At 50.6% G+C, this 18,887-nt stretch overlaps 1 protein-coding gene across 1 annotated transcript; it reads right to left on the reverse strand.

Moving 5' to 3' along the window:
- Nucleotides 1-2,143: 2,143 nt before the first annotated feature.
- Nucleotides 2,144-9,207, reverse strand: ZBTB7C (zinc finger and BTB domain containing 7C). The gene is made up of 2 exons (XM_086480288.1): nt 8,027-9,207; nt 2,144-2,780 (listed from the first exon to the last, which is right to left on the reverse strand). Exons 1-2 carry the CDS (start codon nt 9,205-9,207, stop codon nt 2,144-2,146), a joined length of 1,818 nt encoding a protein of 605 aa, XP_086336414.1.
- Nucleotides 9,208-18,887: the final 9,680 nt, after the last annotated feature.

An 18,887-nucleotide genomic window follows, 5' to 3' on the forward strand; every position in this document is an offset into this window, starting at 1 on the left:
AGGAAAAAAATCCCCAATCAACCCAACAAACAAATCGAGACAGAAAAACCACCTTGCTTCAAGTCCTTGTAGATTATACAGTACTCAGCATCTTTGGATACCTTACAATGACTCCAAATCTTAGACAAAAAAACCACCTGAAGTAACCGGTCATCTGCAAAACGTTGCTTGTGTAAGAAGTTGATATGGATTAAAAAAGTTCGATGCGGTTTCGAGAAGCAATCTTTTTTTTTTCTTTTACTCCATTGACTTGTTGCACACGGAGTCTTTGTGGATTTCTTTTTGGAGGAGGAAGCGAGTGTCGGGCAGTTCCTTGGCACAATTCTGCTACAGATGGTCTCAGAGCAGAAGTCCTTCATGCCCTCATGGGGGGCTGTGGATTCTGGACTCCCTTGTGTCCCCTCCATGCTCCGGTGGGGAGACCCTCATCCAGCCACAGCTTCAGAGTGACACCATTGATGGGCAAACCAAAAAAACTGATGAACCTGCATTCCTCTCGTTCCCCTTGTTTCTGCTGACATTGAAAGGTATCAGTAAAAAAAAAAAAAGAAAGAAAAAGCCCTAATTTGTAACATTTACATTTTTGAGAGCTGGTTTCCTGTAAAACCAGCTTCCCAGGGCACCCACCGCAAGCTATATCTCGGTGGTGAAACCGGGGTCCCACCACATCTAAAAGGAGCCATCAAAGGCAGATGGCCATCAAAAGCCTTTATCCTCGAGAGCAGCTCATGTTTTTAGGGGCTGAAGGAGGCTGACGTGGCGATTTCAGCCAATCTGCCACTTTTTTGGTCTCAAAAAGAAATATTATATAGGGGTGGCCAGCCCAGGGTCTGCGGGGATGCTGGGGGAGGACCTCAGACCTGGTGGCCACCATGGGCAACCTCCAGCTTGGAGCACCCCATCATATGTTACCGCCTCATCTTTTGAACCATCAAATGGTGAAGAAATAGTATTTCTGCTTGCTTGCAAGGAGGCAATCTCATCTGCAAGACATCTTTAGTGGACGTATTTTCCACAAAGATCCCTTGAGACAAGCAGCAGGGATATTTGCACAACTAATTTTTTCCCCATCAAGTGGGGAACTCAAGTGTTTCGTGAATTTTTTTATCATCAAAATATATATAGGTATTGGGGGGAGTTAAGGACAAAACCCCAGACATTTCAGAACAGTCAGCAGCGGCAAATTCTGACTCTTTGGTTTGAAACTACTTTTTAATTTAAAAATTCCCACATGGTTTATTTTCGCAAAGCAAGGGTTTAATAAAAGCTCAAAATCGAAACATTTCTGATCCTTCCAAAAATTTTCCTTCACCTTTTCAAGCAACTTAAGTTAAAATACTCAAAATAGGCTTTGGTTCTCCTTCTGAAATTTTGAAATGTCCAGAGAACCAAAGTAAGTAAAATCCCCATTTCTCCACCCAGTTTTGTTCCTGGGCGATTTTTTTTTTTTTTTTTTTTTTTTTTTTTTTTTTAGGGTCCCAACTCATCCTGCACAGCAGGGCTCCCAGCAGCCATGCAAATCTGATATATCACTGAGAAAGGCAATGTTCAGATTCTCCCTTTCCCAACGTGGATGCTTTACCCTCCCGTTTATACCTTGTAGAATAAATTTTGTTGCCAGACACGGGAATTAGTTTTTAAGAAAAAAAAAAAAAAAAGTCCTTTTGACCAAAAGGGCCAAGGAATGTAACATACCAAAACCCAGTCTGGACGGCTTGTCCGTGTCCAGCAGGCCCTGCAGATGGAAAATGGGGAACATGTCCCCCAAAAGAGCCATCTCATGGTGGTGGCCATGCCCTGGACTAAGGCAAGTGACATTTTCGGGAGCGTTGGAGACAGCAGCAGTCCTGGCCTGGCCTTCCCAGACGGAGATGTGAGCAGTGGGTGACTGAGTGGGTCAGCGAGTGCCTTATGGCCCCAAAGCCAAGTGCATCACCGAGTCTAAAGTGCCGGTGGCCACAGGGCGCAGCACCCACCCACCCACCTACTCAGCCCGGGGATGTCCCCGTGCCCCAAACCCCACGGCAGGCCACGGCAGCAAAGGGATGAAGAGCTTCTTGGGAGCCAAATGATCCTAAAGGCATCAGGGAGCTGGTCGCCCTGTTGGGAAGGGAGTGGACCCATGGTGAAACTGTGCACGGGTTTAATTGCTCGCCTCCGAGATGGGAGCCATGTGGCCGAGCCCCGCCAAGCCGCTGAACCCCGCGCTCCAAGGATCAGGGAGTGGGAAGAAAGGTTGGGCAGCGAGGTTTTCGTTATGGCCCAGGGCAAAGGCGAAGATGCCCGCATTCCTCTCCATGTCCAGCTGGGCTCGCCTGAAGAGCTTCATCTGGGTTTCTTCGAACTGGCTCTCCAGCTCCTGCAGGCTGAAGGAGGTCTTGGCCCCACTCAAAAAGTGCTTGGGGCTGGGGCCGGGAAGGCACATGGCCGCACTGCCGAGGTGGCTGCTCATCTCCTCCAGCGTCGGTGGCATCATGATGCTATTCTCCACCGGTGGGCCACCGGGAGCAAAAAGCAAGCCGGCTGCCCTCCACGCCGCTGGCTTGCGTCCTCGCCGGGGCCGCGCGATCCGGCAGCTCTGGCGTTTGATGTGGCGGTGGAGGTGGTCGGAGCGGGTGAAGCTCTTGTAGCAGAACTCACACTGGTAGGGACGGACGCCCGTATGGATGCGCATGTGGTTCTTCAGGTCGTAGTTGTGCACAAATTTGGCGTTGCAGTGGATGCACAGGTACGGCCGCTCCCCCGTGTGCTTCCGCATGTGGATTTTGAGCTTGTCCTGCCTGCAAAAAAAAAAGAAAAGGCCCTCGGTCAGGTGGTGTGGGCTGGAAGGGGTGCGGTTGGGATTGCTCCTTGGATCAGGGGAGGGAAAAGCAACGGGAAGGTGGGGAGCTCGTCCCGGGGCTTCCCCTCATCGACGGACGCTCTCGCAGGATGGCATTTGCATCCGCCTCCCCCGTCCCGGCGTGACAGCGCCTAAACATCGCGCACACCCAGCCCTCCACGTCAGCAGCTTGCAGTCCATCCCAGAGAATTCAAAACAGCCTAGACTGGAAGAAAAAAACCCTCTTGAATAACCCCCCAAAGCATATGGGAATATCTAAATAAGTACAGCTATATTCCTGCCTGAAAATCACAAAATCAGTTGAGCTTGTGGGGCACTGCTGCTCCGATGAAGTCCCCCTTGGAGATGATTTTCCTTTCCTTTTATCCTTGCGCTGACCACTGGGTGTCTCAGGAGCTTTCGTTTGCAGCAGGAGCTTGGCACAGGGTGAGGCAGGCAGAGGTGCAGGCAGCGCCCGGGCGCTCTGCACCCACTGTCCTTCCCCGCCACCTTCTCCAAGGCCGGCACCCATCCAGCCTCACCCAGGGTTTTAAATATAGCCATGGGACAGCATGATACCCATCCCAATGGCACTTACTGACAAATTTATTTTCTTTTCGTAAGGGGCACATCTAAAAGCAAGGATATTTTCCCAAGCTGGCAGTCGAAGCGCTATTATTTTTTTCCAATAAATAAATGTTTCCTTCTGCAGTCTACAAAAATCACAGCTAAGGCATACGGTTATAAAAACCGATTGTAGCTGAACTGAGCCGACCACGCTGCCTAAGGTTGCACCAGTGGAGTTCAAGTAAACAGCAAAGTGAGAGAATTTATATTGTTTGCCAAAATGCTTTCAGTACGATCCCTCCAAGACATTAGTAACGTGGCTAAGAATATGTAGAATATATGGAGTCGTGCTGTTATTACTTCTAAAATATGTAAGCATGAAAACAAAACAAAACAAAAACTGCCCAAAAAATCTATTTAGGCTGGCAGGTCAAGCCCTGAAAACTTGCAAGGTGCTGCCTTTGCACTTATTTCTGCCGCTCTGCCCATGTGCATCTTGAAATAGTTTTTGGTGACGTGACTGGTGTCGGTCACGCCACGAGGAGTGCAGTGCTGGGATTGGGCATCCCTGCAAACCAGTCCCTCGGGATCAAGGATGCAGAGAAGTATCCCTAGCAGGAGAGTCACTTCTTCAACAGCTGATGCTTTGTCGCCTTCGGGCAAGTGGTCTCAGCCTGTTCCTACCTCTGCAGCAGCAGTGTAGGCAGTGGAGGTGCTCCCTGCCTGTACAGAGGTTTACGATTCACGCAGATTTTTAGGGAGACTTAAAAAAGGAAAAGCATTTCTCGGTCCCCACGCCAAGCCCAGGGCCAGATCCCAACTTCCCACTCCGAAATTTTCAAAGATGCTGCTACCCCAAGATTTTAACGAGGGCGCGTTTCCCCTGAGAGGGCTGAAATCAGTTCTCAGCAGCAGGCAAAGCAGCGTGGAAAATTTCATCCCAAACGGATAAGGCGCAGCGCAGTCGTAAGCAGATCAACGCAGGGACTCGTAACGCGAAGAGTTGGGAAACGTTAATAAAAAGCAGAGCTACCAGCCCCACCTATAATATAATTTAAACCTATAGATGTAATGTTTAACCTAGCAGGATCGCTTTTCCTAATAAACACGCAGCGTGCCAGGACTGTATAATGTAAATACAGGCAAAGCTTTTTTCAGGTTATTACCCATCTCCGGCAGCAGACGGGGAGAAACTCAATCCTCCCTGCCCCGGCACCATCTCCGTGGGATGGAAGAGAGGTTTTATGGCTCTACCTGGAGAAGCTCAGAGGTTGGCGGGGGAGAGATGCTCCGGCTGTGGAGAAGCACGCAGGGGGGGATGAGGCATGGGGAACACAGGCCTTGCTGTGATGGGAGCCGGGCTCGCAGGCTCTCCGAAGGGGAACCGCGCTCCGTGTGTGTGAATAACCTTAACGCAATTGCATTAGGAGAGCGATTAGGGCTCTGCGAGCTGTCACAACACAAATAATAGGAACAAATAATGTTAACCTTTCTGGCTGGAACAGTTTCTCCTTGAGCACTCTGGGGTGGAAAAGCTGACATATTTGCAGTTTTAGCAGGGTAAAACAGCAGACTAGAAGCTGAGCAGCCTTTGTTTAAGGAAAAAAATTAATGAGCTATTAAATTAAGTCCTGCTTCCTGCGATCAGATGTCCCTGGAAGTTGGGAGTGGCAGATCCAGGTGCCGTGGGATACGAAGGGGAAGAGATCTGATGGGGAGGTTGGGGGACTCCCCACCCAGGAAAAAAAATGTATTTTCTCTGTTTCCCTCCAGTAAATTTGTTCCTCCACAGTTCCTCGAGCTCAGAAATAAGGCAAAGGACTGACTCATTCAGAAATCCCATTTGGGAACCTCTGCTTCCCTGCACCCCCATTCCCAGGGGAACTCCAAGGGAGACTGTCCGGGCTTGCATCTGCCCAGCAAAGGCACTTCTCATTGCCATGGGTGCGAGCCCGATGCTTTCGGGAAGCATGAGATTCCCCCCAGAGAGTAGAACATGTAAGGCAAGTAGTGGCATTCAGGAAATCCTGGCAGAAATCTCCTTCTACATCTCAATCACTCCACTTTGCTTAAATACACTTTCCCCTAAAGGAGAGCTCTCACATCAGAGTAATGCTGAAAATGGCTAAAAAAAACCCCACCAAACCCAAAGAAAAACAAACAGCTGTGTGCTATTCAAAATACTTTCAAATACATTTAAAAATAAACCAATGTTTCGAAAATTTCCACTTTGCTCAGGCTGTTAGAGAAGGAAAAAACCTCCAGGCTTCTGCTCTGTGCGGGGTGACTCAAATGAACGGCTTCGTTTTCGTGAATGACAAGGGGAGACTGCAACGTTGGGTTAGTCCCTATTTTCTTTGTGATTATTTTCTTGGCTTAAAGTCCTCCTACCCCTGTGCTTTGTATTTAGAAGCTGTTGAGAGTATGGGGGGATGTAGAAGCTCTCGGGTTTAACCCTGCTTTAGTCACGGGCCATGCTAGGCCATCGCTGCACGGAGCTTCTAACCTCCAAGATGCTGATTTAACCTGTCTGGATTAGGGGTCAGGATACCTGAATTCCCACCTGAACCCTCCTACTAACCTTTGCAGCGACTATGAGTCAGTATCGACATCTCTCTGTGCCTCAGTTTCCCCAAATGAAGGCCACAATGCTGCCCTTGCTTGCAAAGGACTTTGGGAGGGCTCAGCTCCATTATTCCCATTACGGGGAAGGTGTTGGTGATGGGTCAAGCCAAGCTATTTCCTCGTCAGCAATTGGCACCCGCCGCATCACACCCAGGAGAGCGATGGGGGACCACAGGACGAGGCTGGCTGGGTGGTCCCTGCAGCCCGGGCTGCAGCCAAACTCATCGGGCTGAACGCATCCCGCTCCTCCCAGCAGAGCCCGGCTGGCTGGAGGTGAGGACCCAGCGCTAACCTGGGGATGCAGCACCAGCAGGAGCCGGATCCAAATTCCTGCAGGCAGGAATTAGCACCGGGCAGTGGCCTTTCCCCTGCAAATACCAGGGTGAGCCAGCTCACACTGCACACACCCGCCCGAGGCACGATGCTCCCCGCATTGTAATGCAGCGTCTGCTGCGTTAACGGAGGGGAGCATGGAATTTTAGTTTCAGGTCAGATCCTCATCATCTGCATAACTTCCACTCGAATATTATCACAGGGATGGGAGAAGAAAAGACAGGCTGAATGTGGGAGCACCCCAGGTGTCCGGCCATTGTCAGGAGCTCGCCTTTGCCTACTGTGCATATAATTTTGCTCTGGTTTGCTCACCCCAGCCTAATAGGGCTCTCTCTCTCACACGCAGCCAGGAGCTGAAATACTATGCTCTTGTCAGAAAGCTTTATTATTATGGTAAAGATTGTACTCATTAGGTATTAATTATACCCAGCAAGAGCAGGTCCAGGAATCTATTTGTCTCTGCTCACCGATTAAATTCACCCAGCTTTTCAGAGAAGGGTTGCAAGCTGTAGCATTAGACTTGCGTAGCCCACTCCCACTTATTACCATCGGGGGGTCCGCTGGGGTGAAGAGGGGTACGAAGGCTGGAAACTGGTACGAGGGGTGGATCTGGCTGGTCATGCCTGCCTTGGAGCAGCCCGTGTTGGGGCTGATCTCACCTAACTGGAGATACCCAAAAGTCAGCTGCCCTAGGTAAGCCCTGCCGGTTGTCTTTGTGGTCAGGGATGCCACCTTCACTCATCTTCTTTCCTCATCTGACTCTCTGGTTGTGCTGAGCTCCTTCCACTGACCACGGAGGGAGTTGAGGTGCCAGGCTCTTGGGTGGCCAGCGTTCAGGGTGATGAATCATACAATCATTCAGGTTGGAAAAGACCCTTAAGATCACCAAGTCCAACCGTTAGCCCAGCACTGCCAAGCCCACCACTAAACCACGTCCCTAAGCGCCACATCTACACATCCTTTAAACAGCCCCAGGGATGGTGACTCCACCACTGCCCTGGGCAGCCTGTTCCAGTGCTTGACCATGCTTTCCATAAAGAAATTCTTCCTAATGTCCAATCTAAACCTCCTCTGGCGCAACTTGAGGCCGTTTCCTCTCGTCCTATCGCTTGTTACCTGGGAAAAGAGACCAACACCCACCTCACTACTAACGTATAGTAATTAGGACTAGCCTCAGAAAGCCTAGACGCTGTCATGTCTAAACATGTGCAACTTCATCGTGGTCTACACTGATGCCAAAACGTGCAAACCCAAACTAATTACATCCCGCAGCTAAGTGGCCCTCCCAGCTCAACACATCTCCCAGCACATTAGAGACAAAGCTTCCTTGGCTGTTGGACCACTATTTTCCAGCTCCCTCTGGTCCAACTGTGGTGAACGATGGTGGGGCTGAAAATATCCTGTTACTTATTTAAGCTTTTGTCGAGTGAGGAGATGGATCCAGTGAGCTGTGGATGTGATCCACAACCCACCAAAATCAGTAGGTTCGTTTTCTTCCTCCGCCCTCCCTTTTTTTCCAAAGGGATAGAGATCACGCCCTGCTTGCTTTGCTACTTTTTTTGGGGGTAAAAAGGGATGTGTAGCTTAGGAATCAGCCATGGGTCATGACACGGCTTCTCCAACCACCACCACCCCCCTCCCCACACACAGCCACGCGTGGCAGAGGTGACCAATGCACACCTGGTAAAGCGGACTTCACAGATATTGCACATATACGGCTTCTCTCCTGTGTGGGTCCTCATGTGCCTGGGCAGCTTGCCGGCTCCCATGATGACCTTGTTACAGATGGGACATTGCTGGGACGCCTTGGGCTTTATCTTCCTTTCTTCCTCCAGGGGCCATGGGGGAAAAACTCCTCCAAACTGGGTAGCACTTAGGAAATTGAGATAAGCGCTATAGTCAGCCTCTGCCTTAATATGCCCTAAGGAAGCTGCTGGGGTGTTGGTAAACATGTCCTTGAAGAAGTCATTAGGGAAAGGAGGTGGAGGCAGGTCTTCCTTCTCCTCTTCTTCCTTGATCTTCCTCTTTTTGATCACCAGATCCAAGGGGCCGTTGTCTACTTGTGGCTCCTCGAGCTGGGAGAAGGAGCTAAAATCACCGTTCCATAGATGGGGGAAGAAGCTCGGGGTGAAAGGAGAGAGAGCTGGCCTCCTTTCTGGGATGTTTGCCTTAGGGTACAAGTTTTCCCTTAGCAAGGACTCGATGGAGAAGTCTCGTATCACGCCCAAGTGCCCAGAGGAGTTATTGGCCGGGTAGTGATTTGGAAAGTCTTTAGGTGCTTCCGTATATGCTTCTTCAGTAAGATCAGACTTAGAAGGGCTTTGGTGACAGCTTACTTCTTGGACGTCAGTTAGGTTCTCCTGATTGACAAAATCTTCCACTTCTTCCTCCTCCTCCTCTTCTTCCTCATCTTCATCTTCGTCTTCGTCATCATCTTCGTCCTCTTTGTCATCCTCCTCTTCTGCCTCTCTGTCAGGCTCCATGATTTCAAGGCATACATTGATAATGCACTGGATCTCCAGCATCTTGGCAGCGCTGAGGATGTGCTTGACATTTGAGGTGGTGATGGTGAGGGTTGAGGTGTAGGCAAACTCGAGGATGGCAGAAAGTGCTTCAGGCTTGACAAAGTCAATCTCGTAAACATAGGGCTGGTCTGTTAAAGTGCCGGTAGTGAAGAGTTTTTTGAAGTACTTGCTGCAGGCAGCAAGGACGGACCGATGGGTCCGGTACTCCTGGTCTTGTACAATGAGGATGACATCGCAGAGGAGACCATCGTGCCGCTGCTCATTTAAACCACATAAGACTTCACTGCTGTGGTTCGGGAATGGGATCCCGATAAGATCTTCAATGCCATTGGCCATATTCTCATTTAGTGCCCTAGGACAAAACACAGACAGTAGGAATTAGCAGGGGGGTTCCCAATCAGTAACACCAAAATGACCCTGCCTTCTCTCAATGTCCTCCTCTTGCCTACCCGACTTGGACCTCTGTAATCACCTTCTGCTTGTACTGCCCCAGGGCATCTCCATGTCACCTTCAACTCCTTCCATGTCCTCTGTGATTTAACCTCTGCTTCCCTCCACATCACTTTTACTCCTTCTTTGTGTCCATCCTTCTCTTCTCAATTCCCACCCTACCCACCTTTTCACAACCACCACAAGCTCCCTCTTCTCTTTCACATCCCTCCCCCAGGAACCTTGTGCGATTGACTCCCTCCCCATCACGTTTCTTCCACGTTCTCCCAGAGCCAACATCTTCCCAGGTACATGTTGGATTTGCCCTGCCAGGAGGTACGTGGGGAAAGGGTGATGCTGTAGTGCTTCACACTGCCAGGCACCAGCACCTACACGGCTTAAACAAGGTGGGCCAGAGAGCGCCCACCTCATCTACACAATTGGTTTTGGGACTGGTACGACTGGATGTCCGAAACAGGAGGAACTGCTGGTCATGGCTGTTTGCTGCAGCAGGAGAGCAGTCTTTATGGGGCAGCAGGTCTCCAGTTCCATGTCCTCCTGCTACTTCACACCTGGAAGCTATCCCATGTCACCTCTGCATGTGGACAATCCGCATAGGGATGTCTTCCCGAGGCATCTGGGAATGGAGGAGGCAAGCAAGGAGTTGTGTGTCACAGTGTACCTAAACGCTCAGAGAAAGACAACCAGGGAGCAAGGGCCTGGCCAGAGGCAGATGGCTGTCTGCTGTCTTCACCCTGGAGCTGAGCTTGCTCCATTCCCAAGCCTGTTCGGACTTGTTAGCATGGAATCAAGTGCCCTGTGCATCTGGCAGACACCTTCCCCTGCTAGAGCAGCTCCAGCTTCAAAGGGAAAATCGGAAGCGAAAAGCCCACACCCAAAAGGAAAACCTGATTTTTTTTTGCCTTTTTTTTAATCTGTAAGATATTTCCTCTTTCACGTGGCTCCAGCAGCCCTTCCACAGGAGAAATCCCAGGAAAGAAGAGCTCCTTCCTCCAGCAAGCGATGAATACATTAATCCCATCACACACAGAATACATCAAACAGCCAGAATAACTTTGAATGCACTAACCCTTTGGAAACCCCCAGGACACAGAGCATGCGTTCATGCAGTGTCACCTCTACAAGCCCCGGCTCGTGGCCCCGCTGCAGGTAGACAGTTCACAGCCGAGTGGCTAATCTCCGAGAGAGCCCAGGGTACACATGAGTAAAACTGCAGCACCACTCTGGCCCCTTTCACAAGGCTGAGACCATCAGGCAGGTTCCCAGTCCCACCATCTGCATCTCTGGCAGGTTCCCAATGCCATCCCACGCCACCTCCTCATCTCTCCTGGGATCCATCGCCACGTCCCAGGTGTCCTCTCCTGCTCGGTTTCTTGCTGCGCTGACTCCAAACCTCCTTCCACCAGCTGCGGGGACCTGGTCTGCCTCACGGTGAGGGGCTGGCTCCCACCCTACCGCCTGCCTCCAGCCCTTGAGGGTGGAAAGAGCCTGGTCTGATGGAGAAAATCCAGGGAAATCTTTGCTTCACCTTGGCCAGCAAGCCAGTGACCCTTGGGGGGAGGCTGGGGAGACGCAGAAGGGTTCAGACTTCGCAGCAAACAATCCTGTGGGAGGAATGCGATCTCCCTTCTCCCCCCTCCGCAGGGTCAATCTCCATCCGAGACCTTGCAGATACCTCCCTCGCACCTAATCAGCGCTGCTGAACGCTCGCTGCGTGGGAGCCGGCGAGCGGAGGCCCTGGGAAGAGGGCACAACCGAGATGGAGCACACCCCAGAGAAAGGCTACGGACCACCAGCCTGGTGGGAGCAACACCGGGACGGAGGGCAAGCTGTCCCTGAGCTAGTGAAGCCTCGTGGGGGGCTGGAGGGCAGCCCCCACCATGGGAAGCCCTCTCCAGCCACCTCCCCGTGCTCAGAGATGGGGAGAGGGAATGGGAATTACACCCCTCCGAGCCCCTCCCTCGGCTCCAGCCACTGACGACGTTTTCAGCCGAGGGACGATGCTGCAGCCCCGCATCCCGCGGTGTGCCCATTAGCTCCATGCTAATTATGTCTGTTGTCTGAAACAAATTGATTCATTACAGTGTGCTGTGCTTAACCATGTTAACTAGCTACGCTCCTCTACCAGCCCGACCGGCTCCATATCAAATCTTCCTTGAAAATAGCTGATAAATTAAAGTAAATCTGTTGTGTTCTTCAAGTGGAGTGTAAGATAATAAATAACCCCTGAGCCAGGGAGGAAAAGACAACTTCCTTTTTAGGGCTTTGTATCCTTAATAATAATCATAAGCAATTAAATTTCTATTGCTGCATTTATCTTCTACTCATTTATTTTTGTTTGGAAGGAGCATTACTGTTAAAGGAGCTCCTTGCATGAAGGAACGTGCCTTCCTACGAATCTGTTTTGATCTTTTACTGCCAGATCACCCTAAGTGAAAAAAGATCAGAAAAGCAGAATATTAGACTACCCTGACAATTGTTTTTATAGAGGTTTTTCCCTGGGCATTAAACTCCATCCTCCCTAATTTGTGGATTATCTACTCAGCAGCAAGAAAGCAAGAAAAAATTGAATTAGGAGATCAGGGGGTATCTGATTATAAACTAAACCGATGTACAGCTCCTTTTGGTGGAAATGGACTCCTTTTCCTTTCTTTCCTCCTCCCGGTCCTCTTGAGACGCAGTTCTGTTAACCGAAGCACTTAGGCAAGCCGATAACTTTACAGGATGCTGGCAAAATTGAAGGTGATTCATGTCATTTAAATGGGCGGGGGGGAGGGGGGGGGGGGGGGGGGAAGGAGGGCAGAGAAAGAGGATCAGCCCGTTCATTTGCATACATTTGCATTTTTTTTAACTTGCAGGGTGGTTTGACAGCTCTGGAGCTCAACAAGCCTGAGAAATGACCTTATGGTTCCCATGCCCCCAGGGAGGTTGATGGCCAGGGGCTGGAAGTGTGCTGAGGCTGACGGTTTTTCTTCCTCCCCTTCCCTCCTCTCCCTCCTCCTGCGCTCCCCCCTTCCCCTCCCCAAGCCAAGGGTGGGGTCCTCAAGAATAACAGGCCTAAAAATAGCATCTGATGGTGACAAACGTCACCAGGGCATGCACACACACATGCAAATGCTGAATGGCCTGCATGGAGTTAAACGGAAAAATCCCATTTTATAATAGAAAATTACAGCATTGTTCAAATAAACCAATAAACTCGGGGGGGGGGGGGGGGGGCAGAGGGTGGAGGGCACCTAAAATAAACGTATTCTGCAAATGACATCATGAAGCATTGCACTTCTAGGCATGCTTAAAACTCATTCATTACTTTCTTGCCATGAAAAGACCCACTAATAAAAGAATGATACTGGGAGATGCTATTCGGATACAGGACCAGCATATTTAGGCACCTGAGGAGAAAAGGGGGATTGCGAGGAGCTGAGCTTTGTCCCCTTTTTGGGTGAAAATGCATCCGTTTTTGGGAAGGATAGTGCTTCGCCAGCTTGGGGTGGCACCCACCCCACCGGTGCGATGGAGCTGTGTAGGCAGACGTAGGCAGACGCAGGCAGGAGTCTCAGCTGCTACGCTGAGGTCTAACCTCACTGCCTGCCTGAACGTGGGTGATACAACCCAGATACAAGCCAGGGGCCGCAGCAATATTAGAAACTGCCTGCGATGCACACTCCCTGGATGACCCAAAGCCCATCCAGGGCACTCTGCTGCTCAAAAGCCCCTTCTGATTCTTATTTTCGGTTGCTTTATAGTCTTGTTTTAACGTCAAGCCTCCTTCAGTATGATACAGCCTCTGAAAAGCAACAATATAAAACTGAAATATCTCAGAGAGAGAGGTGAAATGCTCATTTAGCATTGTGATAGGTAAAAAATAGAAGTATACTCAATAGATTACAGAGATATGTGTACAGAGAAAAAGTTAACAGAATGGTTTGGGTGGGAAGGGACCTCAAAGACCATCCAGTTCCACCTCCCCTGCCATGGGCAGGGACACCTCCCACCAGACCAGGTCACTCCCAGCCCCATCCAGCCTGGCCTTGAGCACTTCCAGGGAGGGGGCAGCCACGGCTGCTCTGGGCAGCCTGTGCCAGTGTCTCACCACCCTCAGAGAGAAGAATTTCTTCCTCACATCTCATCTAAATCTCCCCTCTTTCAGTTTAAAACCGTTACTCCCTGCCCTATCCCCACACTCCCTGATCCAAAGTCCCTCCCCACCTCTCCTGCAGCCCCCTTTCAGCACTGAAGGCCACTCTAAGGTCTCCCTGGAGCCTTCTCCTCTCCAGGCTGAACACCCCCAACTCTCTCAGCCTGTCCTCGTGTATGTCTCCTATCAGACACTGTAGTCCACCTCAGAGCTGCTCCAGCCCCACAATCATCTTTGTGACCCTCCTTTGGACCGACTCGAGCAGGTCCAAGTTTTTCCTGTGCTGGGGGCCCCAGAGCTGGATGCAGCCCTGTAGGGGGGGTCTCATCCGAGTGGAGCAGAGGGGGAGAGAATATTGCCTGTATTCATTGGTATGACTGGGAATGGAGGACTGCCAGAGCTCGGAAGAGCCCTGGCAAAGCTCCGCCAGCCCCGAGGTGGGACAGGGTCCTGCCCAAAGCCAGGAGCAGGAGACCTGTGACCTGTGAGGGCTCCTCATCAGCGTTTCCCTCTCCCATCTCCTTCCTCATCTCCGGCGACAACGCCCTGCGAAGCTGGGCCCTTGGAGGAGATAAAGGCTGCCAGGAAGAGCCCAGGCTTGTGCAACGGCGTAGCTCCTGGTTCAGGGCCACAGCAGAGCTGCGGGATGTCCCCTTCCCATCCGCTCCATCCGTGGGGACAATGCTTCACAACCTCAGTCTTAGCTGGGAGGTGGCAATTTTGGCTTTTAATTGTATGCTGGCATGTAACATCATTACTATAACATGCAGCGTTTTAATATTTTAATATGTAACTACTCTAACATTTTAATAATTGAATATTTATATATTTGTATATTTATACTTTAATATATTTACAGATAAATATTTTATATATTTCTACATCTTTATATTTCTATATATTTTGATATCGGTATAGAGATTCTCGGAGCATGTCCTCCTCAAATGTGCATTGCTTGGCTTTCTCTTTGCTATGATTTTCCCCGTGGGAAGGTGCTGGCTCCTGACGACCTTTCTTTTTGGTGTGCCTATATTCACTCTCCCTGTGAGTGCCACCCCGAAGATACTGGGGGTCCCCAGGGTAAGCTGGGGAGTGCAAAGCGGCTGTCCCCCCATGCCGTGCTCATTCTGCATTCAGCACAGTGGAGGAAGGAGCCTGAGGCTCCGGCAGATCTCTGCCTGCTACCAGTGTCAAAATGACATTTTTCCAGGCAAAACAAACGATGCCTCCAATTTTCCCTTCACCCAGCCTGTGCATGGAGAGGGGTTTGGGGTGCAAGCCCAGGGGCAAAGCTTGGGGTTGAGCATCCCCGACCACTGCTCCCCTCCCCACCACCCCGGCCTGATCCTGCCACCCCAACACAGCACCCCTCACACTCGGTACCTGCAGGCACAAAACCCCCGGAGGGATTCAAGCTCTATATCCGAAGCACGAAACCATCCAGCAAAGCATCCCAGAGGTGGCTGGACCTGGATTCGGGATGCTGAGCACCCCTGGCCACCCCAGCCTGCTGCCCGCAGCAGGAGAGGGAGTTCAGAGGAGGTCTCAACAGCTTTCCCCATCCTGATTTATGTTCTGCCACCAACTCCTTCCCTCCCCTGCCCGGGGCGCTCGGCATCCCGAGGGACAGACGCTTTGGCTCTGCTGCCTTCCTACCTGCTCCTCTTTCCCAATCCCTGCTCCAGGCTGCGGGAGCGGAGGCAGCACCCAGGGTGGGCTGGCTGCTCTCCCTCTGCATCTACCCGTGCTCCTGTGTATGTAGACTTGCCTGCTACATCCATCAGCCCGTAAATATATGTGGGGTTATTTTTTTCCCAGGTTTGTTTGTGCCTCATTATAATGAGGCAATTAAGATGTGCATGTGAGATTACCCTAATCGGTCAAAATATTACAGCTGCTCTCTATGGGACACGCTGACCAGTGATTGATAGCTCCTGCTCCTCAGCCATGTTGTTATTTCTGGGAAACAGCGATGCTGGGGCTCTGCTCCTGCATCCACCAATTGCTCCATGACCTTGAGCAAGTCAGAGCCACCCACACTGACACCCCATCCGAAGCCAGCCCTATGCGGATGACACCATTGCTTTGGCCAAGCGCTTCACTCCAGTTTGGAAGATGCTTCTTTCATAACAAGGAGTTGGGATCCCTCAAAGCCTATTTGAAAGGCAGGCAGAGGGGTGCTTTTATTTTTTTTTTTTTTAAAAAAAGTGTAAAATTCACGAAAGGCAAATATTTCCTTAAGCACACCTCCCCTCTGAACACCTTGTCTCCAGAAGAACATGTTATTAAACCACCCACCCCAGTACCTAGCGTTTCTCCCCTCCGGCGGGAAGGTGGGGCAGAGAGCACTCCTTGCCTTTCAATCACTTCCCTGCAAGATGCCCGAAACGATGAGGAAAACATGGTGACACCAACCGCTGCCTCCCTCCCAAGGAAATCACCGGGTTTTCAAAGGAGATGAGCCACTTTGCGGACCCAAAGATGATGCTGTGGGAGGGAACCAGCTCGCCAGCAACAGCACCAGGGGTTTACTGCTGGGCTGGGCACCCACCCCAGCCTCTAATAACTGAGACCAGCCTTCCCCTTGGGACCAGTCTTGCTTGGGGAGTATGGGGTTGAGCCGGGAAAGTTGGGGGTGTTTGGTTTTTAAGAGGTACGTAATAAGTTCATCCACCCAAAACTGAGGATCCCTCCTCAAAAAATTAATGGATTTTTCCTGGATCTGGACAAAGTAGGAAAGGGCAGAGATTTCCAAAGCGATGCTTTGGCAAGGAAGGATGCAAAGAGGGTCCTGCTGGCCGTGGAAGATGGTCGCTTGCAAGACGGGGAAGAAGCCCCATCTATGGATGCAGAGGTGGCATCACCCCAGGTGTCTCCTAGAAAGGGAGCAGCTCCATAAACGGAACAGGTCAATACAATTTAAGGGGATGCTCTGTAGGACACTGGTGCAAAGGCCACCTATAATGGCCAGCCAGAGCCTCAGTGACGCAGACACAGATGGAGACTTCCTACTGATGCTGGGAGGAGATGGATGGCCAAGAAGCCCCAGGGGCACAGTCCAACCCTTTCTGGCCAGCCTCCAGAGAGCCAAGGATGCGTGAGAAGGCTCCTACCTGAGGAAAGAGCCCCGGAAGCTGAGCGTGGTTTGATCACATAATTAAAGTGGCTATGCTTCAGGGATTGAGATCACATGGGTGACCTTCAGCCTGGTATTTCTCCATTACCTGCTGGACTTTTCAATATTAATACTAATCTCTGAACAAAATCCTTGGGCATACAAGGATTCATCCTTATCAGCTTCTGGCTGGCAGACTGAGCCCATGTGAACCATATATATTTATACATCCTACATAAAACTGTCTCTTTTTTTGGTCTGGAACTATTAGTTTCCTATAAGCAGGCCACCAGAAAGCAGTCTTCACCTGAAGTCCTGTCAGGGAATTCAAAATAAAAGGTGTTGGAGAACCACCTGCAGAGCGTCCAACGATCCCTACAATGACATATTTAACCCCTTCTTCATTTTAGAAACAGCCACTCCTCTCGTTTTCCAAAATTCATGCAGAAGTTTAGCCGGGCAAGTAGAGCTGGGGCATGTCAGTCCTAGAGATCTGTTGTATTTCTCTGGTACGACATCATTTGGGAAGTACCACAAGGACTATTTGCTGAAGAAGATAAACAGTGATTACAGGTGCCACTCATTCGCTCGCCAAGGTGTGGAGGCACAAATGCCTCCTATGCCCTTCGGGAATCCATCCTTGGGAATTTTTAGAGGCTAGCTATACTTTGCAGCGAGTACTATGCGCCTCTCAACAAGTCTATCCCTGCAGGTTAGCTCCAGCTACCAAGAGCCTACACGGGGCATCTTGTAGTTCAGCAGCTTCATTTATGTAGATACAATCTGGCAAAATTGCAAATAATGAATCAAATCCTCCCCCCGTGAGCTGAATGGTTGGGTGCTACTGGTTGTAATGGGAATTTGCCACTGCTCCATGAGCACCAAGACCCAACCCCTGTCCATGGGATATTTAAGTTAAGGCCTTAGTTTCCTGGCCTCAGCTCCTCTACAGGCTTGCTGCTCAAGCTAGCCCCTCCATTGACACGTGACAATGAACAGTTGAGCTCCTCTCCTCTCCTCTCTCTCTCATTGCTCATCATGGCAGGCACCAGATATCCAAAAAGCCCCAGCATCCCCTTAGATCCACCCCAAGGTCTCCCACCCTGGCATGACCTGAACATCACTTTATAACGAGCTCCCAGACTCTGGTGTGAAGTTTGGTGGATCAACACGTTGCCTCTGGGTGAGCCCTTAGGGACCTGCCACCCGGCAGCTCTGCACACTGCGGGACTAACGGTAGGAAGATGGCATCGCCGGTTTCCTTGAAACCAGTTCTTGGGCCCCAGATGAAAGCAAACAGGAGCTCTGGCAGGGCCAGAGTGGAGTTCAGTGCCTCCTATAATTGAAAGGGCCACGTTTTCACTTTGGTTTCTTCTTTCCAGCTTCTTTAAATTATCCAGCACGCTTCCCAGTTTCGGAGTTTGTACAAATCTCCAAAATCAGGAGCTCTGGGTCACTTCTGGGTGGCAGCTTGATTAAGTCTGCATGCCGCATCTGAGCAGGTTTTGGCAAAGGGGGATCCCAGTGATAAATGGTCAAATAAACATAATTAGTAGAGCTACATCGAAGGCACAGCCTGGCTCCAGATGGTGTTGTGAGGGCTACACCTACGCACAAAGCAGGGGCAAATTAATTAGGCACAGTGTCTTGGCAGGTACTGTGGGAGAGGACTTTGTAGGGTGGTCACATCTGACCACAGTGTTTCTCTGTAGCCTTGTCCCCACCATCCAGGCAGGTCCTTGGAGGTCTGGAGCTCAAGGAGATGGTGCTCTGGGCATCAGGTCCCTTCTGCTTCTACCTGCTGAGGTGTCAGGAGATGTTGCAAGGCTGGAAGTGCTCAATATCCAGTTAGTTATGTTTTTTTTTTTTTTCTTGGAAACCCTCAATGGTCCCTCTTTACATGACTCTGTGTTAGCCTTGATGCTCTCCAGGCCACGCTCCAGCATCTAGGAGACTTTCAAATGCAATGCCACTGATGCAGGAAACAATCCTGGCTGAACATCTCCCCTCCCTACATATCTGTACGCACACAGATGGATACACGTTGTACGTGTGTGTTTGTGTGCGCACAGAAATCCTGTGGGAGGGGGACTATGTCAAGCGAAACAGAAGAGTTTCCAGTCATCCTGTGCAGCCACCCCACTCTCATGGAAACTCGCTCACACTTGAAGTGACGCGTCCCCCCCTCCCACGCTGTGCTCTGTGAAAAAAAAAAAAAAAAAAAAAAAAGAGGAAAAAAAAGAGAGCGAGAGGAAAATCCCCACCAGAGCTGCGCCCACGCGGGAGCTGGCCTGGCGGAACATCAAGTTGTTG

This window comes from Leptosomus discolor, chromosome Z (genome assembly GCF_034619465.1).
Source record: "Leptosomus discolor isolate bLepDis1 chromosome Z, bLepDis1.hap2, whole genome shotgun sequence".
Taxonomy (NCBI): domain Eukaryota; kingdom Metazoa; phylum Chordata; class Aves; order Leptosomiformes; family Leptosomidae; genus Leptosomus; species Leptosomus discolor.